This window comes from Lethenteron reissneri, chromosome 17 (genome assembly GCF_015708825.2).
Source record: "Lethenteron reissneri isolate LAM-NWPU_2019-01 chromosome 17, ASM1570882v1, whole genome shotgun sequence".
In the NCBI taxonomy this organism is placed as follows: Eukaryota; Metazoa; Chordata; class Hyperoartia; order Petromyzontiformes; family Petromyzontidae; genus Lethenteron; species Lethenteron reissneri.
Window position 1 is genome coordinate 259,182 of NC_083795.1, and position 24,016 is coordinate 283,197.

General features: G+C 53.5%; 1 protein-coding gene across 2 annotated transcripts in view; it reads left to right on the plus strand.

The window, feature by feature from the left end:
- The first annotated feature begins 2,153 nt into the window (after positions 1 to 2,153).
- INPP5F (inositol polyphosphate-5-phosphatase F) overlaps positions 2,154 to 24,016 on the plus strand; it is a 33,260-nt gene continuing 11,397 nt past the window's right edge. Inside the window, exons 1-15 of one of the 2 annotated variants that reach the window (XM_061552714.1) lie at positions 2,154 to 2,780; positions 6,702 to 6,782; positions 11,265 to 11,401; positions 11,627 to 11,752; positions 12,470 to 12,640; positions 13,232 to 13,288; positions 14,483 to 14,678; positions 15,318 to 15,497; positions 16,392 to 16,459; positions 16,940 to 17,064; positions 20,749 to 20,826; positions 22,014 to 22,134; positions 22,735 to 22,863; positions 23,050 to 23,167; positions 23,549 to 23,750. In XM_061552714.1, coding sequence (XP_061408698.1) covers positions 2,684 to 2,780; positions 6,702 to 6,782; positions 11,265 to 11,401; positions 11,627 to 11,752; positions 12,470 to 12,640; positions 13,232 to 13,288; positions 14,483 to 14,678; positions 15,318 to 15,497; positions 16,392 to 16,459; positions 16,940 to 17,064; positions 20,749 to 20,826; positions 22,014 to 22,134; positions 22,735 to 22,863; positions 23,050 to 23,167; positions 23,549 to 23,750 — 1,886 coding nt within the window. In that variant the 5' untranslated portion in view covers positions 2,154 to 2,683. Of the gene's footprint in view, positions 2,781 to 6,701; positions 6,783 to 11,264; positions 11,402 to 11,626; positions 11,753 to 12,469; positions 12,703 to 13,231; positions 13,289 to 14,482; positions 14,679 to 15,317; positions 15,498 to 16,391; positions 16,460 to 16,939; positions 17,065 to 20,748; positions 20,827 to 22,013; positions 22,135 to 22,734; positions 22,864 to 23,049; positions 23,168 to 23,548; positions 23,751 to 24,016 lie in introns of those variants that run through there. The other variant, XM_061552715.1, reaches the window with a different exon arrangement.

Sequence of the window (24,016 nt, forward strand, 5' to 3'; positions counted from 1 at the left end):
TGGTTCTTTCGGTAAAGTCACATAGAAGGGAAGTAATAAAATAATAAAAATAAAACATAATAAAATAATTCTCACGACGTTTCGGCCACAACGCAAGCAGCCGTCCTCAGGTGAAAACCAGGTCCGTCATTCAGACTCTGTCGCCTCGACGGACCTGGTTTTCACCTGAGGACGGCTGCTTGCGTTGTGGCCGAAACGTCGTGAGAATTATTTTATTATGTTTTATTTTTATTATTTTATTACTTCCCTTCTACGTGACTTTACCGAAAGAACCAAGAAGAAGATTACTTTACTGTGAGGCGTGGTGGTGGTGGCGGTGGTGTTCACTGCGTGGTGGTGTTCACTGCGTGGTGGTGGTGTTCACTGCGTGGTGGCGGTGTTCACTGCGTGGTGGTGGTGTTCACTGCGTGGTGGTGTTCACTGCGTGGTGGTGGTGTTCACTGCGTGGTGGTGGTGTTCACTGCGTGGTGGTGGTGTTCACTGCGTGGTGGTGGTGTTCACTGCGTGGTGGTGGTGTTCACTGCGTGGTGGTGGTGTTCACTGCGTGGTGGTGTTCACTGCGTGGTGGTGGTGTTCACTGCGTGGTGGTGGTGTTCACTGCGTGGTGGTGGTGTTCACTGCGTGGTGGTGTTCACTGCGTGGTGGTGTTCACTGCGTGGTGGCGGTGTTCACTGCGTGGTGGTGGTGGTGTTCACTGCGTGGTGGTGGTGGTGGTGTTCACTGCGTGGTGGTGTTCACTGCGTGGTGGCGGTGTTCACTGCGTGGTGGTGGTGGTGTTCACTGCGTGGTGGTGTTGGTGGTGTTCACTGCGTGGTGGGTGTTCACTGCGTGGTGGCGGTGTTCACTGCGTGGTGGTGGTGGTGTTCACTGCGTGGTGGGGTGGTGGTGTTCACTGCGTGGTGGTGTTCACTGCGTGGTGGCGGTGTTCACTGCGTGGTGGTGGTGGTGTTCACTGCGTGGTGGTGGTGGTGTTCACTGTGTGGTGGTGTTCACTGCGTGGTGGTGTTCACTGCGTGGTGGCGGTGTTCACTGCGTGGTGGCGGTGTTCACTGCGTGGTGGTGGTGGTGTTCACTGCGTGGTGGCGGTGTTCACTACGTGGTGGTGGTGGTGTTCACTGCGTGGTGGCGGTGTTCACTGCGTGGTGGTGGTGGTGTTCACTGCGTGGTGGCGGTGTTCACTGCGTGGTGGTGGTGGTGTTCACTGCGTGGTGGCGGTGTTCACTGCGTGGTGGTGGTGGTGTTCACTGCGTGGTGGTGGTGTTCACTGCGTGGTGGTGGTGTTCACTGCGTGGTGGTGGTGTTCACTGCGTGGTGGCGGTGTTCACTGCGTGGTGGTGTTCACTGCGTGGTGGTGGTGTTCACTGCGTGGTGGTGGTGTTCACTGCGTGGTGGTGGTGTTCACTGCGTGGTGGTGGTGTTCACTGCGTGGTGGTGGTGTTCACTGCGTGGTGGTGGTGTTCACTGCGTGGTGGTGGTGTTCACTGCGTGGTGGTGGTGTTCACTGCGTGGTGGTGGTGTTCACTGCGTGGTGGTGGTGTTCACTGCGTGGTGGTGGTGGTGTTCACTGCGTGGTGGTGGTGGTGTTCACTGCGTGGTGGTGGTGGTGTTCACTGCGTGGTGGTGGTGGTGTTCACTGCGTGGTGGTGGTGGTGTTCACTGCGTGGTGGTGGTGTTCACTGCGTGGTGGTGGTGTTCACTGCGTGGTGGTGGTGTTCACTGCGTGGTGGTGGTGTTCACTGCGTGGTGGTGGTGTTCACTGCGTGGTGGTGGTGTTCACTGCGTGGTGGTGGTGTTCACTGCGTGGTGGTGGTGTTCACTGCGTGGTGGTGGTGTTCACTGCGTGGTGGTGGTGTTCACTGCGTGGTGGTGGTGTTCACTGCGTGGTGGTGGTGTTCACTGCGTGGTGGTGGTGGTGTTCACTGCGTGGTGGTGGTGGTGTCCACTGCGTGGTGGTGTTCACTGCGTGGTGGTGGTGTTCACTGCGTGGTGGTGGTGGTCACTGCGTGGTGGTGGTGGTCACTGCGTGGTGGTGGTGGTTGTGGTGGTGGTGGTGTTCACTGCATGGTGGACGCTGCCCCCTGCTGCTCATTGAGTCGCCAGCCAGCCCGGCTGCGTGGGGCTCTCTCTGCCTGCGGCTTCTGGGCGCGTCTTGTTGAGACTTCACAAGAAATCCGATAAGCGAGGAAGCGCTTCTTCACAGATGTCCACGAGGGGCGGGGCATTCGACGCCTTTGGCGTTCACGTGTATCTGTATATGTCTTACGATTGGACTTTATCAGTATCGGTGATCGCATACAAAAATAAACGATACGAGATATCGGTTTGCGGTTGTACCTCCCATAGAAATTAATTTTAAAAGACATTTAATTGAGCGCCACAAACACGGCATGACGTCATTATACGAATGCCGCCACTTAGAGCTCATGTTGTTGATGACGTCATCGCGCTGTTTTCATTGCCGCGAGACCGGATGACGTCCCATGCGTAATTGACGTCATCGCGTAGCGCCGCGCGATGTTGCAGGCGGGCGTCACGCGCTGGGAGGCTGCGGCGCAAGGCGGGAACGCGAGTTCACGGAGCTACGCGGTGACGTCACGACGTAGTCGTACGCGGTGACGTCACGACGGAGCGGGGAGCGTTCGGAGCCGGGCGGGACTCGGCGCAGCGGGGCCGGCGAGGCGCCATGGAGCTATTCCAGTCGGACGGGGACTTCATCGTCCAGCAGGAGGAGAGCGCCCTGTGGTGCAGCCGCGTGAACGGGCGTCTGAGCGCGCGACCCGGTGAGGTGATCCACCACAGAGACACTCCACCACAGAGACACTCCATCACAGAGACACTCCGCCACAGAGACACTCCTCCACAGAGACACTCCATCACAGAGACACTCCATCACAGAGACACTCCATCACAGAGACACTCCACCACAGAGACACTCCTCCACAGAGACACTCCAACACAGAGACACTCCATCACAGAGACACTTTATCACAGAGACACTCCGCCACAGAGACACTCCTCCACAGAGACACTCCATCACAGAGACACTCCACCACAGAGACACTCCATCAGAGAGACACTCCACCACAGAAACACTCCACCAGAGAGACACTCCACCACAGAGACACTCCGCCACAGAGACACTCCATCACAGAGACACTCCATCACAGAGACACTCCACGACAGAGACACTCCATCAGAGAGACACTCCACCACAGAGACACTCCACCAGAGAGACACTCCACCAGAGAGACACTCCACCACAGAGACACTCCACCACAGAGACACTCCACCACAGAGACACTCCGCCACAGAGACACTCCTCCACAGAGACACTCCGCCACAGAGACACTCCATCACAGAGACACTCCGCCACAGAGACATTCCGCCACAGAGACACTCCGCCACAGAGACACTCCATCACAGAGACACTCCATCACAGAGACACTCCGCCACAGAGACACTCCGCCACAGAGACACTCCATCACAGAGACACTCCGCCACAGAGACACACCTCCACAGAGACACTCCACCACAGAGACACTCCACCACAGAGACACTCCGCCACAGAGACACTCCATCACAGAGACACTCCACCACAGAGACACTCCGCCACAGAGACACTCCATCAGAGAGACACTCCATCAGAGAGACACTCCGCCACAAAGACACTCCTCCACAGAGACACTCCGCCACAGAGACACTCCATCACAGAGACACTCCGCCACAGAGACACTCCATCACAGAGACACTCCGCCACAGAGACACTCCATCACAGAGACACTCCGCCACAGAGACACTCCGCCACAGAGACACTCCTCCACAGAGACACTCCATCACAGAGACACTCCTCCACAGAGACACCACCCCACAGAGACACTCCATCACAGAGACACTCCGCCACAGAGACACTCCATCACAGAGACACTCCTCCACAGAGACACTCCATCACAGAGACACTCCGCCACAGAGACACTCCACCACAGAGACACTCCACCACAGAGACACTCCATCACAGAGACACTTCGCCACAGAGATACAAACCCACACTGACACAAACCCACAGACACAATAGCCGCCGGGGGTGACATCATCACCACGGCGCTTGTACCATGCTTGGTGCACTTTGAGGCCACGTGAAGGTAACAGACCCAGGTGCCATTGGCTCAGTGGCTGATGCACCAACTGTGCTCCCCACTGTGCCAACTTGCTTCGTTTCATCCGCCCGACGCTCCGCTTGTTGTTGTGAGCGTCGCTCCTTCGTCCTCCGTTGTTGCTGGAGAGCGACTGCCTCCAACTTCGTAGGAGCAGCGTCCTTCACGAGCTTCCTGCACAGAGGCCGATCTTGACACCGCTCGTACCGGGCATCAGTTAAACCAACCATCCCCACAAGCTTCTGTGCCATATCAGCCCATCTCTTCTCTATCCAGTACCGCGCCCGTTTAGCCCATCTATCCAGACAGAAGCTGCTTGGGCATCCGATCGCTGGTTATTGAGCGTGGATTGGGATGAAGAATCAGAATCTTTCAGAATCAGAATCTTTCAGAATCAGAATCTTTATTTATCCTGGAGGAATCCGATGAGCCATGAAGCTATATTTCACAGGTGTCCAGTAGGGGCGGGCTGAGATTAAGAGGCGAGTGAGAGCAGAGTGGCAGAGCCCTCTTGTAAAATTGAACTTGGTAATGAGAAGCAACCTAGCAATGTGGCTGAAGAGGAACGTCTTCAATCCGTGTGTGGTACTGGCCGCTCTTGTTGTGGCTCGGCTATACACAGGAGATGACCATGCGGTTCACGTGGCACAGAGCGACGACACACGAGGAACGGACCGGGTGTCGAACCTGGCTCCTGCTTGGGCAGGGACAGAATTAGGGGAACGTTATACACAGCCAGTGCAGTGATTGTATGGTCGGAGAGGATCCATTAAGCTGATTTAAGGAGCACAGTAATTTACTGGAATCAGACGGTTTGTCCATGCTGCTGACACAATCAATGGTGAAGGCTTACACTGAGATCCGTCTGCTCTCAAGCATTCAGTGTGGAGCCAGCGACTGCTGCTGCCCATCGCATAGCCCAGTGGGGACAACCTCAGAACCCAGCAGGGCCCATCCCAGAGCCCAGTGGGACCAATCCCAGAGACAAGCAGGCCAATCCCATAGCCCAGCAGGGCCCATCGGGGTCCAAATATCATTTATCCATGGGGGCATGACTACGGATAACCCTGGATATTTGTAAGAATTTGCCGAATAACTACATTTATCCGTGGTCTGGACCTCGGCTAATTTGATGGGCATGCCTCCCAGATAGTTGGAAGGGAAAACCAGGTTTTTGCCGACCCCTGACAAGCGAATTCAAGGAAAATTGGTAAAGGCACAGCCCTGCAATTGCTTGCTCATGCCACTGCTGGCAGAAGGGTGTCCACTATAGGAAACTCTAGAGAGCCCCTCTAGGGTTGTTTGTTGTTGCCTACTCTTGCTAGACGTCTTGAAAGAGGTGGGCGTACCCACACTTTACCCCACCGTACATGACGTGCCGAATGACTAAGAAACCTACTCCATTATTTCAACTGCCTTGCCGGGAGATAAAAACGGCAACCTCTGGATTGCAAGTCCAGTGTGCCAATCATTACATCATGGCAGCATCCCAATCATAATTAGTTGTATAATAGAAAATATAAATTTTATACACAACAAAAATAAATCACAATTTTACTACGAACATATCTGGGAATGGCCCTTCTTGGGAATCGGCTCGTGAGGTCCATAGATTTGCGGATGTGTGTGTATTTGTTTTTCATTCTGTACATTAGGCACAAAGCTGGGCCAAGCCAAAGGCAACATTCACAAACATATCCGCGTGCGCACAAAGTGGCCCAGACTTGCTCCGCTCGTGGCTGTGGGAGACTCCGCTTCGTTGTGGCTGTTCAAGCTCCAGAGTGCTGCACCACGGGGTCAGGGCCACAGCGTGGCCTCGCTCGCATGAGCAGATGCCTGGGCTGATGAGTACAAGTCGGCATGTGTACTCAAACCCGTGGTAGCACTGCTTCGTGCTTGTTGCCTGCTCTTAACATATATGGATTTCCATAGCAATACCGTACTAATAATTTATCATTAGAGACCAGTCATTATGTGCTCACAAATATATGTACGCATTCATAATTAAATGGAAATTACGTGACATTTTTTGGAATACTTTACACCAATGCAGCAAATGACAAGCCCAGGCTTGCTCTGTTTATTATGATGGTCCTCGTGTGTCGTAGCTGCGGATGTCTCTCCACTGTAGTGTTACGAGCGTTTATTAGAGTCCACTATAAATCCCAGCAGAGTGGATTAAGTGCAGCGTATGAACCGAGTCCCAACTAAACACGTGCAATGTCCATCCCGGTTCAAATTTTGAAAATAGATAAATTACGCATAAATTACTTCCACAGCAATTATTGCCGAGGAGCCGGGTGCCGAGTCGCCTCGTGCCACACAGGGACAGCTACCAATAGGGGGGATCTGCGCTCCGAGACATTTCACTACGTGGTAGGTAGAGCGCCATAGACACGCATGATCGTTCAAGTAGCGAGGAGCCCCGCGAGGCGGTTGAACGTTTCCTTGATGTGTGACAAGTGCGCCGGGTGAGTTGAGACGATACTCATGCGGTGGGTTGAGACGATACTCATGCGGTGGTGGTGGTGGTGGTGACGCTGCCTGCAGGCTCAGATCTGCTCAACGCATGGAACCCGGTGTGCCTCGGGGAAGTGGAGGGAGTCATCGGCAAGATCAAGCTGCACCCCGGTAGGTCGCGCAGTGCAGCTTGTGCCTCCACACGGCACACGAAGGAAGAAAACATCGCCGCGTTCGAAACGAGTAGGCCGTTGCGTGCCGGCGTCACATTCCAAATTTTGCTGCATATGAAACGTACCCGCCAATTACTCAATTGGGATTTGCACAGCATTTACCGCCCCCTACTGGCAGACTGTTGCCTACTTGCAAAGCCAGCTGCTACTTTGCCACATTGTGCTGTGGAGGGACAGCTGCCCCTGGGGGTGCTCTTGTAAATGTATGCGATAAGATGGGATGCAAGTCGGCTATTGCGTGTAAAGTGGTGTGTGATGCCCGGTGGCAAGGAGGGCGCTCTAGCCAGATGAGCCACGGTGGTGAGAGTTGTTGTCACACAGCGGCATGCCACGGCACGTGAGCCGCGGCACAATGGAGCTTGGCGCGGTGCCACGGCGACACGGCGGAGCGACGCGCCCAGGCACTGCATGGCTCACTTCACGCTTGATTATAAACAGGCATTCGATTTTATTACTAAAATTTTAACACACCTGCTGAGCACAGTAGCCCCAAAGGCCCAAATTATCAACCGGCCAGCGACACACGGCACCGTAAAAATTGTGATCGATATACGTTTATTTAATTTGGAAAAGTTGTAAAAACAGTGGGAGGGAATTCCGATCTGGAGAAATGTGAGGGAGGAAGCAGAAAGATAAGTGTTGCGATCTGCAGTGTGGTGCTATCGCTGAGCTCCATTATATCTGAAGCTGCACATATGGTTTATTTTCATCGGTCTATTGTAGGATTTTTTTACATTAAGTTCTGGCAAAAGGTTTCGTGTGAATACTTTTTGTGTTTGCTCCTCGTTGACTTGCACGTTCCCACCCCGTGATGTCCTTCAGCTGCCGCCACTGCCGCGGGTCTCGGGCTGTGGACGTCCACGTAACAGAGCTCCTTGGCTCAGTGGGCCTCGCCGTTAAGATAATAATGTCTGGGGAATAATTATTTCGGATTTATAGACGCTTTGGCCCGAAAGGGGAAACCTTGCTTCTTCGATGCCTCCTTAGCCAGATTAGTAACAGCCTAATTAGCCAGATTAGCAACGGCCAATTGTGATGCTGCAACATGCAACGCCTCCACCTTGTGTAGGATGTTGCATGCAACCGACAGTAAACCCTGCAAGGTAACCCAGCGTCTCCTCGCCCGCGTCCCTGATTCTGGTGTCTCCCCCATTTATTTCCCTAAATCGTCATCAAAAGCCTCCCCAGAGTTCATGGGCCCAGACATTTCACTTGCCGTTACCGACTGACACACTAACAGGGGGTTATATTTGTAAAGATCTCTAACGGGTACCTGCTGTGGCTGAGTAATACCATGACAATGAACATCACAATTGAGCTGAATTCTGTTGGCTATGTAAAGAAATTGGTTTTACTAAAATGAAGAATCAACCCAAACGCTCAACCCAACCAAACAGTCCACGGTTCTCCTCTGCCGACTGGTGCACTTCTGGGTCTGGCAGAGCAGACTGATGCGTTGCCACCAATATAACTTTTGATCACTTTTTCCTTGTGGCTAAATATATTTTTGGTTCCACTTCCTTATATCCTGCCAGATATCAAACGGAGAGCAAATGTTGGTTGGAAAACCAACAAAACACGTGCGCCTAAAGAAGACGTCCCTAAAGGGAATTCTGATCCAGTCAATCAGGGGGCGCATGACGTGAGTCACGTGACCTTCAGTAACGATGGGCCGACACCACGGAGCATTCCGATTGGTTGTCGGTGACGGACGGACAGGAGAAGGACAGTAGCATTTTATTATAAAGTAAGCCATGTTCAATTGTTCATCTTCATGAAGAGCACGTGACCCTGTGCAGCCAATCATAGCGTGTGTTGCTCGTGCATCAGCAACATTGTTCCACCCTGGTTTGTTCGATGTTGAGTTTTTCAGTCCAGAGGGCAGCTTTATTTCCCCAGTGTTGCACCCTTTGTTGAACAGAGAACCCAGATGGCAAAATTGTTGCAAAAATTGCATAAAGATGTATCCGATTACATCCACCCTGAATGCAGGAATTTAATTATTCTAAGCGGTACATTTCAAACAAAGTTATAATTTGCAGCAACAGGTGCGCCATTATTTATGCAGCCTATACCTATTAAATCTGTGACTGACTCGAAAAGGCCATGATAGCAGAGAGAGCCCATGGTAAACAGAACAGCGCTGTTGTCAGCGACATTATAGCAAGAGATGTGCGGCATTTATCGGCGTCAGCGTGAGCCCTGCCTTCCCGGTGCTGGGGTCCACAGCTCGCCACCACGCCCAGCTGCCATACCCACGCCATGTCACGGCACTTGCAGTAAAGCGCATCACACGCACACTAGCGGCGGCCCTCTTGGACCATCGACAGCCCACTTCTATTGCTGTTCCGCTGCAGGTGATACCATTGACATGTAAAAGCATCCAATCCTCTTTTGTAACTACAGATACGCAGGCGATGACTAACCGAGTGATTACAGCACCAGGTTAGTGTTACACAATACTGTGAAGGCGACTGTAATGATTAGCCACGAAGCACTGTGAAAAAACTATGTTTGACCTCAAAATATCCTGTTAGGTGACCGGCAGGGTGTGCTTGACGGGTGGCAGTGGAGGGAGGATGCGGAACGTGCATCTTGCTCCTCACTGGATGCTGGAAGGGACGGGGTAGATGGGCTGAATGACCGGCCAGGTGCTGCGTAACCTTCTCAACACCCACAGGGACAGCTACCGCTGGGGGCGCCCATTTAGACGTGTTGAGATGCGACGTGAGTCGCTCATCGTGTGTAAAAATCTCCTCGGACGCATCGGAGTAAAGTAGGGCGCTCCTGTATAAGCCCAATTGATTAATTTGCAGATAATTTTATTCAGCATTGGGATGTTTTGGCCAATAACACAATGTATGTTTCTTAGCTATGGGAGGAAACCAGAGAACCCGGAGGAAACCCAGAACATGCAATCTCCACCCAGAGAGGCACCCAGGTTGGGACTCGAATCGAGGGACTTCTTGCTGTGAGGCCACGCGAGTGTCGCCACTGCACCGCCACCCGAGAGAGCCGGGCCTCGGAGCCGGGCCTCGGAGCCGGGCCTCGGGGCCGGGCCTCGGGGCTTGCATAATGCGCGCGAGCCGCACGCCCCCACACGCGCGCGGCCTTTGCGTTTTAAATAACGTGGGGAAGGAGCCGTGGTGCCGGAGCAGCGGAGGAGCCTGCCTGACAGGTCCTCGCGGGCAGTGGAAAAACAGCGCGGCGTTTAAATATTGATGCACGGGTATCGCTTGCGCCCCCCGAGCGGGGAGGGCGTGGGTGACCTGGCGACGGCCGTCGCACAGCCCTGCGAGGAGGGCGGCTTGAAGCGGTGCAAGGGAAGAAGCGGAAAGAGAAGTGTGGTGAGTGAGTGAATAAGTGAGAGAATGAGCGTGTGGCTGACTGGGTGGATGAGGAAGTGGGGGGTTGTGACATGCATGGTGATGGTTGGACACACAGTGGATGAGATGAAACGGTCAGCCTGGTAGACACAGTCCTCGACACGTGTGGAGGAATCGATGGGTGAAGCTGCGGTCCCCAGCTGGGCCCCACGTGGCCCTTCCGGCCGTGTAGCTGCCGGGCTCGTTGGGGCCCCGTGTGGGCGTCTCGCTCCGCTCACGGGGACCACACCGGCTGCGGTGGGAGCGTCGTGCTCGCCCCGTCCCGCCTTGCACGCTTCAACTTCCTCCACCCCCCCATCGTGCCCCTCGTGTCCTCCACCTCCTCCTAAACTCTCATCGCCGAACACGACAACATCGTTAGTAACGATCTTGTACATTTGGTATTCCCGCCGTTCCTTTAGCGCGAGGCTATCACTGGCGGTGTTGTGTTTCACGGTCTCCGATTGTGGTGATGTTGCCGTGTGTCATCTCAAATGTGTCATTTGGCGGTAATTTTTCGAATTGGAAAAATGTGGACCTGTGACGCCGACAAAAATGTCCAACTTTTTTCAATTGACATCACAGAACCTAAAACGTCCGCTGTGGAACCGACGGCGCGTAATTATGGTTAACACACCAGCAAGAATAACCAGGCTGGCCCGCTGGATTCTAACCGGTAACAAACGGCGAGCGTGCTACCGCCGAGCCGTGTCACCGCCCCACAGACAGTGTTACATTCGCTTTATATTATTAGAATTATAGATTTTTTCCTTTGTTATCTTTGTGTTATTATAAATAAAGTTAACAATAATCTTGTTACCCAGTGTACAAAATGCCGCCGAATTTCATCAGTGAGCGTTGTTCCTGGCACGCCGGGCAGAAGTGGGGCAGCGCCGACTGCCGTCCCTTGTTGTTTGCTCTGCTGCTGCTGAAATAGATCTCGCAAAAACATCACTCTCCAAGGAGCAATTAAACGGTCGAGATGCTCGGTGTCTTCGTCGCGTAGCGCGCGCGTGGCTTCAGGCGTGCGCGCGTGGCGCTGTTCCCCGTCGCAGACCTCCACTGGCATCTGCTGCTGATTCGACAGAAGGAGCTGGTGGGGGTGCTTCCCGGGGGCCATGAGGTCTACAAGGTGTCCCGCATCGCATGCCTGCCGCTCAGCGCCGCCGATCCCTGCGAGATGGAGCTTCAGGTGGATACTGCTGCCTCACCACCACCCCTCTCACCCCACATTCACCCAGCAACCACCACCATCTTGTGAGATGTGATTTGCATGAATTACGTCGCTCTGTACAAATAAAACATGAACGGCCGACTCGTCCGCCGATGGAGATCGTACTTTCATTCACCCGTCATTTCACCACCAGGAAAGACACAACGGTAATCGTTGCTGCTGCTGTGTTCTAACTTCCTGTAGCCGTGCAAGAAGCATCACTTTGGCATTCCGAAGGGAGATAAGGTTGCCTCTGCAGTTGAGGACAAGTTCCTGCTGAAAACTTTAAACCACTTAAAGTCCAACGTTGCGGCTCCCATCAAGAAAAAGGTGAGAGGCAACGGCCGTGGGTTTGAGAGGCACTGTCCGTGGGTTTGAGAGGCAACGGCCATGGGTTTGAGAGGCACTGGCCGTGGGAACCAGAAATGGTAGAAAGATTTTTTTTTGTTTAACGGAACATCTTTGTTGAATAAATCAAGCGTGTATGCAAATGCATGCTGGGTACGACACATCCGGCACAATGCAGCCGCGGATGGAGGCTGTTCTGCTGTACCGTGTTGCCCCGGTTAGTCATAGCCGTGTAGGCTGTGGTGTGCAGTGCTATGCAAGCTGGCAGTCTGTGCCGCGATGTGCAGTGGAGGTTGTCTGTGATGGGTGGTGCCAGTGGAGGCTCACTAAGATGTGCAGTGCTGTGGAGTAGAGGTTGCTGTGATGTGAAGTGCTGTGCAGTTCTGTCCTTGCGTATGATGGCAATATGTTTATGAGCTAAAAGCGAATGTCATGGTCTGCTATCCACAACGAGAGGGCTTCAGGAGAGAGTTTGTGTAATTCTGCTACTCCGTAGAAGGAGCGCAGACCAGTGGTTTACTTTATTGTCCAGAGTTTGGGTTGCATGCTCACAATTGCACTGCTGTGGCTTGTGTCTGGCTTGCAGCAGCAACTCTGTGTGATGTGCACTGCCGTGTAGTAGGGTCTGGTTGAGATGTCCAGTCCGATGGAGGCTGGTCGTGGCGTGTGACGTTATTTGCTGGTGCTTCCCCCGCTCAGACCCAGAAGGATGCGTCAGGCCGGGATCGTCTGGAGCGCCGGCTGTTGGAAGAGCTGGTGAAGATGTTCACAGACTCGGACTCCTTCTTCTTCTCACCGACGTTTGACCTCACCAGCAGCGTGCAGAGGCAGCGCTCCTGCCAGCGCTCCAAGCCGCTCGCGTGGCAGGAGGTGACGAGCGTTAGAACAGCCATGCCGACACTAAGACTGATGACGGTGTCTGAAAGCTAAAGGTATCTAAGACGCTGTATGGAGCATATCACCGAAAAGATAACAAAACCAATAATCAGCTTAATAAATAAGTGGAAAATACCACAGAAATGTGGTCAAGCATGGTTGACAGACTGATTCTCCACACACGAGCCACCACCACCGATTGACCTAGGCTCAGAGTGATGTCAAATACAGCAGTAGACAGTGTAGTTACGTGCGTGCGTGTGCGCGTATGCCTAGTGGAGCGGTAGAGGTTAGCGTGCTCCATTTCGAATCTGGCCACCCAAGTTCAATTCCCGCTCACGGCCACCAACACCGGTGACGATTATCTGAACCGGTCCTCTGCCTGCCAAAGGTCAACACGACCTCAAATGAGTACTTGGTGCTGTGTGTAAACATCGCCAATGGGGAGGCAGAGGCGGTCGGGCGTGGTGCAGGCCACTCACCCCCTCGTGTTCCACAGTGCCGCCCTTCATAGGTGCTACTCGCTGACAGCACTTTCCCCAAAAGTTTGTTAAGGCTACACGGTGGATCTTTGTCTTTGTCCAGTGCGATGATCGCTTCTTCTGGAACAAGCTCATGCTGCAGGACCTCATCGACTCGCAGGTGAGCCCTGCCCACCACCACGCTGCAGCTGCTCGCCGGGGGGCCCCCAACAGCCTTGGCCACGACGACCTCCGCCCCCCCTCCGCCCCCCCCCCCCCCTCTGCCTCCCCCCCCTCCGGCTCCCCCCCCCTCCGGCCTCCCCCTCCGGTCCCGCTCAGGGGACTCTGCTGATCATGTTTTGGTTTTGGCCCTTTTGAGCTCACAAATAGTTTTTGTTATTTTTATGCAGTTGGGTCAATTTATATTTTCTCAAATATCTAAAAAGGTTTTATTGACACAACCAAATATAAAAAACGAATTATATAAAGTGCTACCACTGTCAACAATTAAGATGTATCAATGTGGCATGGAATACTGTGCTAGCTGCAGTGAATGTTCAGCATTTACATCTGTATTGTACCGTTTTAGCTTTGTACCACGTGACCAGGCTTAGTGCAATTCCTACCTTTGACCCGGCACCATGGAGGTGGGGTTGATGGATCGTGCTCCGGTGTGAGGGGTTTTTGAAAGAATGTTGAAGGAGCCAAGCTTTGTTACTGCAATTGTATTTAATATCGATTATGTTTGTGCACTATTTTCGATTTCTTCTGAAACCTATTTGTTTTTGCTCCGATTTAATTCAGCTTCTTTGTTGTGTTTGCTTCTTACGCGATTGCTTTTGTGGTTTCGGTGACCCAGGTCTCTCTTGCAAATGCGACTCTATCCTGGTCTATGCAGTTCTCACCTGGTGAAGCAAAATCAACTTGCAATTGGATGGCAGGGAGGTGCCCTTGCACCTCGCAGCAAGGAGGGCTTGGGTTCGATTCCTGACTTGGGTGACTTTCTCTATGGAGTTTGTTTGTCCTGCCCCTGTTTTGCATGGGTTTCCACCAGGTCCTCCCAGTGTTCCCTCCCCTTAACTAATAAACGTACAATGTCGGTCACAATTAAAATTTGCGAAAATTACTCACAAATGTATCACACGGCTGAGTCGCGTCATGCCGCACAGAGGCTGCCAATAGGGGGACCTGCGCTCTCAGACACTTCATTTCGTGACGGACAGAGCGCGTTACGTACGCATGTTCGTCCATCGGAGACACCAGTGTTTTGCATGATGGGGCAAGCCACACACGCCTTGGCTGACTTAAAGTCGAGGCTAATTTAATTTGCAGCGATTGAGTTTCGGTGAACCGGATGCTGCCGTCACATTCCCAGGACGAGCGGGCGAACTTCTGGATCGTGCCGGTGATCCAGGGGTTTGTGCAGATCGAGAAGCTTGTGGTGAAGTATGGGGACTCTTCGGACGACGAGCGAAGCAGCCCCGAGAGCCCGCCCACGGAAGCCTCGACCGAGGCCCCCCACCCCGAGTTTCTTGTCGCCCTCATCTCCCGGCGCAGCCGTCACCGCGCAGGTCTCACGGGCCGCCACGCGGCACGCACGCACGCGGCACGCACGCACGCACAGGCGGGCACGTGCACAGGCGGGCACGTGCACAGGCGGGCACGTGCACAGGCGGGCACGTGCACAGGCGGGCACGTGCACAGGCGGGCACGTGCACAGGCGGGCACGTGCACAGGCGGGCACGTGCACAGGCGGGCACGTGCACAGGCGGGCACGTGCACAGGCGGGCACGTGCACAGGCGGGCACGTGCACAGGCGGGCACGTGCACAGGCGGGCACGTGCATAGGCGGGCACGTGCACAGGCGGGCACGTGGCATGCACACGGCAGGCCCATGGGTGGGCAGTGGGGGGGTATGCGAACAGCTTGATGGACAAACAGGTGGGCAGGTGGACAGCCTGGCCAAAGTTATTTTTTTTACTTTCTGGAGAATGTAAATGGCGGTCACGTGAACCCATGCATGCAGCACGCGCATACACAGATAATAACGGATCCCCAATCACTGTTTGATTCAGGCAATGTTGGCAAAATAGATTAGGTCTCTGGATTTTTCGACATTTTCTGTCACGTTACTTCCAGGGGGTTTTACACAGCGGACCAAGAACGACAATTCACCACAAATGGGGTGGGGGTGGGGGGTGTTGTCACAGGCATGAGGTACAAGCGGCGTGGGGTGGACAGGGACGGCCACGTCGCCAACTTTGTGGAGACGGAGCAGCTGATCCACATTCACACGCACACGCTGTCCTTCGTGCAAACGCGCGGCTCGGTGCCCGTCTACTGGAGCCAGGCTGGGTACACCTACAACCCCAGGCCACAGCTGACCAAAGGTGAGAGACTCATCTCGCTCGCCCGGTGCTCAGCGCCCAGCCAACACGCTCCGGCGCTCTCTGCTCGCTCCCAGCGGGACAATGAGCAAGCGGAATATGCCAACTATTTTGACTGATTGCCATCGACAAAAATATAAACAAGTAAAAACATGTTTTTGATGCTGGTAACCACATCCGCTGTTGTATTCACCTACTGTAAACCTGTTTCTCCACATACATGGCTAAGCCAGTTTAGAATTGCTATATATGACGGAAGTAATTTTTATTTTCATTACCAATAAATGCTTGCTTTGTGATAAATGCATGTGTGGAAATACCCACATCAAAGTTTTCACCAAAGGATCTGCGAGGTTTGTTGCTGTTACTGGTGGTGAGAGTATTTGGTATGAGTGTGATGTGGTAACTGGTAAAGGGTAGCTGTGCATGGCAGCGTGACGCAGCGGTAACACTCGTGCCTCACGGCAATAAGGGCCTGGATTGGATTCCTGACTCGGATGCCTCTGTGTGCGGAGTTTGTATGATCTCCCCCTGTACTACAGAGTGAGTGGAGTTTGTATGATCTCCCCCTGTCCTACAGAGTGTGAGAAGTTTGTATGATCTCCCCCTGTCCTACAGAGTGAGTGGAGTTTGTGTGATTTCCCCCTGTCCTACAGAGTGAGTGGAGTTTGTGTGATCTCCCCCTGTCCTGCTTGGGTTTCCTCCCGGTTCTCCAGGTTCCTCCCGTAGGTGAAACAACCAAACAATGTCACCGCTATTGGACTAACATTGCAAAGCTGAAAAGTCACTTGTAGATTACTCGGCTGGTTTCACACCAAAGCAACATTACCAACAACATATTGATGGTCTGGTGAGATGCGTGGTGGAGGTGACGGGTGCTACCCCATGTTCTTCCAGGTGACAAGGACACCAGGGATGCGTTTGAATTGCACTTTAACAAGCAGCTCGAGATCTACCAAAGGCAGGTGTGTATTATATATATATATTTTAAGTTACCTGTGTTTGACTGACAGCACACTTTGCTCCAGTTTTTGCTGCTAGTGTGATATATTTTTGGTTGAGGCCAGGTAATGATCTGGGAAATGTTTTGTCATGAAACCCTCCACCACTCTACAAAGCCAGACAAATTAAATCGTCACGCAGTGTACGAGCGTTTAACGTGATAGTTGTTATTGTTTCAGCTCACTCATCAGTGAGTTGAAGAAGAATTCTCACTTAAATCGAGCAATAAAAAATATTTTACTTGAAAGTGCTCCAAGCATCTTCAAGACAGAATTAGTATAGTTTCAGTTAACCGTTACCTTTTAACTCATACATTGACAACACTCGACTTCAGAGTGGCATCGGCTAGAAAAGTCGGTGTCGCTCTGTCTGGCGCGTACCGGTGATTTCAAGCGACTTGCCCAACGGTGAAACAATAATGCAGTGGGAAGCGTTGATCACAGGTGGTCGTCAACCTGGTGGACCTGGCCGGTCGGGAGAAGATCATTGGGGACACGTTCCTCAAGCACGTGCTGCACTTCAACAGCAAGCAACTCACCTACATCACCTTTGACTTCCACGAGCACTGGTACCCTCACCACACGGGCACCACACGGTACCCTCACCACACGGTACCCTCACCACACTGATACCCTCACCACACTGATACCCTCACCACACGGGTACCCTCACCACACGGTACCCTCACCACACTGACACCCTCACCACACTGATACCCTCACCACACTGACACCCTCACCACACAGGTACCCTCACCACACGGTACCCTCACCACACTGATACCCTCACCACACGGGTACCCTCACCACACTGTACCCTCACCACACTGATACCCTCACCACACTGACACCCTCACCACACTGACACGCTCACCACACAGGTACCCTCACCACACGGTACCCTCACCACACTGATACCCTCACCACACTGATACCCTCACCACACGGTACCCTCACCACACTGACACCCTCACCACACAGGTACCCTCACCACACTGTACCCTCACCACACTGACACCCTCACCACACTGGTACCCTCACCACATGGTACCCTCACCACACTGACACCCTCACCACACTGATACCCTCACCACACGGTACCCTCACCACACTGACACCCTCACCACACTGACACCCTCACCACACTGACACCCTCACCACACTGACACCCTCACCACACTGGTACCCTCACCACACTGGTACCTTCACCACACTGACACCCTCACCACACTGGTACCCTCACCACACTGTACCCTCACCACACTGGTACCCTCACCACACTGATACCCTCACCACACTGATACCCTCACCACACTGACACCCTCACCACACTGTACCCTCACCAAACTGACACCCTCACCACACTGACACCCTCACCACACTGATACCCTCACCACACTGATACCCTCACCACACTGATACCCTCACCACACTGGTACCCTCATCACACTGGTACCCTCTCCACACGGGTACCCTCACCACACTGGTACCCTCACCACACTGATACCCTCACCACACTGACACCCTCACCACACTGATACCCTCACCACGCTGATACCCTCACCACACTGGCACCCTCACCACACAGGCACCCTCACCACACAGGCACCCTCACCACACAGGTACCCTCACCACACTGTACCCTCACCACACAGGCACCACACAGGTACCCTCACCACACTGACACCCTCACCACACAGGTACCCTCACCACACTGGCACCCTCACCACACTGACACCCTCACCACACTGATACCCTCACCACACTGGCACCCTCACCGCACTGACACCCTCACCACACTGACACCCTCACCACACTGGTACCCTCACCACACTGACACCCTCACCACACTGATACCCTCACCACACTGACACCCTCACCACACGGTACCCTCACCACGCTGATACCCTCACCACACTGATACCCTCACCACACTGACACCCTCACCACAATGATACCCTCACCACACAGGTACCCTCACCACACAGGCACCACACTGGTACCGTCACCACACGGTACCCTCACCACACTGTACCCTCACCACACAGGCACCACACAGGTACCCTCACCACACTGACACCCTCACCACACGGTACCCTCACCACACGGGCACCACGGCCTGCCGAGAGCGCGCTGAGTGACTCGGCTAATTCCAGACCCTCCGTCTCGTCCCGAGACCAAGAATAAACCCTGGGAATGAGCCACTGACTTCGAATGTTCAAACTAACAGCAATGCAAGCACGGAGTTACCATTCACACTGCAGCAAAACTTTAACGTCAACACTAACCCTCGTGAGTTAACTCCAACTAATATTTTATTGACTAATTTAATGTAAAATTCACTTATTGTTTTGATCCCTTTACCCCTAACTCATCCAGGACTGCTCATTGGCAACGGTCATGGAAATCTGTGGAATTGCTAATGTATGACTTATCATTGTGCATTCATAATATATAATATATCATGTGAAAATTTGAATTGTTAAATAATGTAAACAATGTTAATTTTATCTCCAAAACATCTGAGACTGCTGGGTTCATCTCTGCCAGGCTTCATCTCTGCCAGGCTTCATCTCTGCCAGGCATCATCTCTGCCAGGCATCATCTCTGTTAGGCATCATCTCTGTTAGGCAACATCTCTGTTAGGCATCATCTCTGTTAGGCATCATCTCTGTTAGGCAACATCTCTGTTAGGCATCATCTCTGCCAGGCATCATCTCTGCCAGGCATCATCTCTGTTAGGCAACATCTCTGTTAGGCATCATCTCTGCTAGGCATCATCTCTGTTAGGCATCATCTCTGTTAGGCATCATCTATGTTAGGCATCATCTCTGTTAGGCATCATCTCTGTTAGGCATCATCTCTGTTAGGCATCATCTCTGCCAGGCACCATCTCTGTTAGGCATCATCTCTGTTAGGCATCATCTCTGTTAGGCATCATCTCTGTTAGGCATCATCTCTGTTAGGCATCATCTCTGTTAGGCATCATCTCTGTTAGGCATCATCTCTGTTAGGCATCATCTCTGTTAGGCATCATCTCTGTTAGGCATCATCTCTGTTAGGCATCATCTCTGTTAGGCTTCATCTCTGTTAGGCATCATCTATGCCAGGCATCATCTCTGTTAGGCATCATCTCTGTTAGGCATCATCTCTGTTAGGCATCATCTCTGTTAAGCATCATCTCTGTTAGGCATCATCTCTGTTAGGCTTCATCTCTGTTAGGCATCATCTCTGCCAGGCATCATCTCTGCCAGGCATCATCTCTGTTAGGCATCATCTCTGTTAGGCATCATCTCTGTTAGGCATCATCTCTGTTAGGCATCATCTCTGTTAGGCTTCATCTCTGTTAGGCATCATCTCTGTTAGGCTTCATCTCTGTTAGGCATCATCTCTGTTAGGCTTCATCTCTGTTAGGCATCATCTCTGTTAGGCATCATCTCTGTTAGGCATCATCTCTGTTAGGCTTCATCTCTGTTAGGCTTCATCTCTGTTAGGCTTCATCTCTGTTAGGCATCATCTCTGCCAGGCATCATCTCTGTTAGGCATCATCTCTGTTAGGCTTCATCTCTGTTAGGCATCATCTCTGCCAGGCATCATCTCTGCCAGGCATCATCTCTGTTAGGCATCATCTCTGTTAGGCATCATCTCTGCCAAAGTTCATCTCTGCCAGGGCTCGATGGCATCCCCCGTGTTTGCTGGATTAGCGCCGAGCAGTCCGCTGGCATGGGGGGCAGGCAGGGGGCCATCGTGGTAATAATACTCATGCACGACTCGGGTGCCTCTGTGTGGAGTTTGTATCCTCTCCTCTCTTCTCTTGGGTTCTCCAGTTTTTCCCCATAGCTATAAAACAAACAAACAGGGGAACTGATATTGGTGAAATATTCCAGTGCTGCAAAATTACCGGCAGGTTATTCAAACGGTTTACGCAGAGCAACATTGTTCCCGACTGTGTAATAATATAAATGATAATTATTAATCACAATTGCTGCTGACAGCACAGCAAGGTTGGAGAGCAGCAACGTGTGGATCGCCGTGCTGCGAACGAGCAGCTCGTGCGGTCAAACAGCACCGACACTGACCGCCTTCATTCAGCAGTGGATTGACATGTGGCTTCAACGCTACGAACGATGATTGGTAACCATCAATCGCCGGCGATTGCACGATGAGAAGTCGGTGCGAACGGTTCCACAGATTCGTATTGGCGCGGTGTGCGCGCCCGCTTGCTTGTGTTGACGTGCGCGTCCCGTCCCCAGCCGCGGCATGAAGTTTGAAAACGTTCACATTCTCACGGACGCCATCTCCGAGATTATCAATGACATGAAATGGTGCTGGTAAGCGTTTATCTCTTTGCGACATAAATCAATCGCGCCACCAAACTATAAACCCGATGGTCGACGTGGTGTGCTCCACCGTGTGCTCCACCGTGCATGCTCACTCGCCTGTGCTCCACCGTGTGCCCCTGCCTGTCATGCGTCTTTGTCTTTGTGTACCAATGGGGAGCAGTGGTGCAGCGGTGCAGCGGTTAGCGTGCCGCACTACGGACCCGGCGCCCTGAGTTTGATTCCCGCTCGCAGTCAAAATCAGTGACGAATATCTGAACTGGTCATGGACCTCCACTAGGTCGACTCGCCTTTAAATGACCATCTTATGCAGTGTGTGAACATCACCATCAACACCACGTCAGTGTGTGAACATCACACACTGACGTGGTGTTATGCAGTGTGTGAACATCAAAATTGTGGAGAAAAAGGCAGCTTGACGTGGTGTTGGCCACCCACCCCCCTCGTGTACATGCCAGTCTCCAAATGTGCTCGCTAACAGCACCTCCGCTTAGCACGGTCGGCTGCGTCCGGTGAAAAAGAAGTTGAACATACGTAGTTGCTCCAACAGTATATTACGTAGTTGCCCCAACAGTATATTAAAGGCTAATTGGGGGATCTTTTCCTTTGTCCCATTGGATGAGTGCAGTAAGCGAGGTCAGGGCGCTGGGTGGGAAGTGAGTCAATGAGAACGGTGTGGTGGTTACGACCGTGGGTGGCAAGTGTCTGCGTGTGTGGTGGGTGTCGGCATGGGTGGCGAGGGTGGCGAGGGTTCTGCGTGTGTGATGGGTGCCGGCATGGGTGGCGAGGGTGGCGAGCGTCTGCGTGTGTGGTGGGTGTCGGCGTGGGTGGCGTGGGTGGCGAGCGTCTGCGTGTGTGGTGGGTGTCGGCATGGGTGGCGAGGGTGGCGAGCGTCTGCGTGTGTGGTGGGTGTTGGCGAGGGTGGCGAGGGTGGCGAGCGTCTGCGTGTGTGGTGGGTGTTGGCATGGGTGGCGAGGGTGGCGAGCGTCTGCGTGTGTGGTGGGTGTTGGCGTGGGTGGCGAGGGTGGCGAGCGTCTGCGTGTGTGGTGGGTGTCGGCGAGGGTGGCGAGCGTCTGCGTGTGTGGTGGGTGTCGGCGTGGGTGGCGAGGGTGGCGAGCGTCTCCGTGCGTGGTGGGTGCCGGTGTGGGTGGCGAGCGTGTCTGTGCGTGCGTTGCCAGGGCGGACGCAGCAGGGCTCATTCAGGCCCAGCAAGGAGTGTTCCGCGTGAACTGCATGGACTGCCTCGATCGCACCAACGTGGTGCAGGCCGCCATCGCCCGCATCGTCATGGAGAGCCAGGTGTCTCCCACCACTAACCACGGCACCGCCAATCTCTGCACAAATGTCCCTAACCCCACCCGCACTCACTAATATCATCATCATTGTGATCATCATCTGGTGACCGGGCTACTCTGGTGTGTCATTGAGATTTTGGTCCACAACACTGCATTCTGTGTTCGGAATTTGACTCGACCCATCATTCTACTGTGGTAGATAAAACGAGTACTGTCCGTATAAATTCTATATTTGTTCTCCATTCAATATTTGTTGTCCATCAATATAAGTAAGTGGGATTGCGCAGGACACGTCAGGAGAGGAGATGATGGTCGATGGTGAAGAATAGCGATGTAGTGGCAGCTGAGGGAGGTGACGCTCCCTGTGCAGGTGCTAACCGCTTCTTTATTACATCGCAGGATTGCGAGAGATGGTGGTGGCTTGAGGCCTTTGTCCAGCAGTGGATCGATCATGCCTGATGATGGCAGAGATAATGGCCCCCACCATAGGAATGTGGAATTTTCACAGCCCGCAGACCCCCACAGAGATGTGACCGTCAAACGCGCGTCGAGCGCGGAGAGGGGCGCCGTGTTTTGACCGCGCCCCTCCTCCCGCCCCTCTCAGCTAAAGAAGCTGGGCGCCATGCCCCCGGAGCACCAGCTGCCCATTAAATGCCGGCGCATCTACCAGGTGATGTGGGCCAACCACGGGGACACGGTGAGCCGGCAGTACGCGGGCACGGCCGCCCTCAAGGTGAGTTGTGCGCCGCCTTGCTCGTCAGCAGCACCCCCTCGGGCTCACGGCAGGGAAGCTCGCGGGTCTGCCGCTTTCACGCGCGCTTGTGTGACTTGTGGTCTCTAGGCGCTTGTGTGACGTGTGCAACAAATCCAACTGCCATGCGTGCGAGCGTCGTAACGGCGTGCGTGTCCCCGCTCGCAGGGGGACTTCACGCGCACTGGCGAGCGGCGGTTCGCCGGCGTGATGAAGGACGGCTACAACTCGGCTAATAGATACTACCTCAACCAGTTCCGCGACGCCTATCGGCAAGCTGCCATAGGTGCGGTGCCCACACACTGAGCATCGCGCTACTCCTGGTCTTGCGGTGTGATCCCTGCCAGCTACCCACGCAACGTGCCTCTGGCTCCAACTATCTCATGATTTGTTTTATTCATAGCTGTCCTGCCTGGTTCCATAGGAGGACATGGAACAAAAACATTTGCTTTCAAAGAAAATGCTGATATAATTTTTTCCAGAAAAAGTGATAAATTCCACCAAATTTTGAGTCGCCATTAAGACTGCCCTTTGAATAAGCGTAACCTGTCTGGTATTTTGTTTAACGCAATATGATTTGGACTGCCTCTGTGCCACTCTCAGTGAGCATTGTTTTGTTTGCCTGGCCGTGACGGTGCCATCTGTTCTGTGCCGCCTGCGTGCGCAGACCTGATGCAGGGGCTGCCGGTGACGGATGACCTGAGCACCATCGTGAGCCGCGAGCGGCACCACGAGGCGCTGGCTCGCAGGGAGAGCCGGCGCAGCCAGGCCGAGCAGGTGAGCCAGCTGCTGCAGTCCTGCATGAAGCAGCTGCTGCCCAGCCACGAGGAGTTCCACGGGGGCTGGGCGCTCATCGACTGCGACCCCAGGTGAGGGCGAGGTGCACGGCCCTCGACCCCCCGCTCAGCGCCACCGCTCCCTGCTGCTCACACGGAGCCCCCTGCACATACGTGCTCGGTGCGAATGCTCACAGCTGCTCACACATGAACGACACGTGCTTCACAGTGCTTGTACGCAAATTATTCGATTGCTACTGCCCAGTAGTTTTGCGTTAGCGCAGTGACAGAGCTGTCGATGAGTTCGACGCGTCTTCTACACACGAGGCGTAAACACGCGCGGGACGGCTCGCAGCACG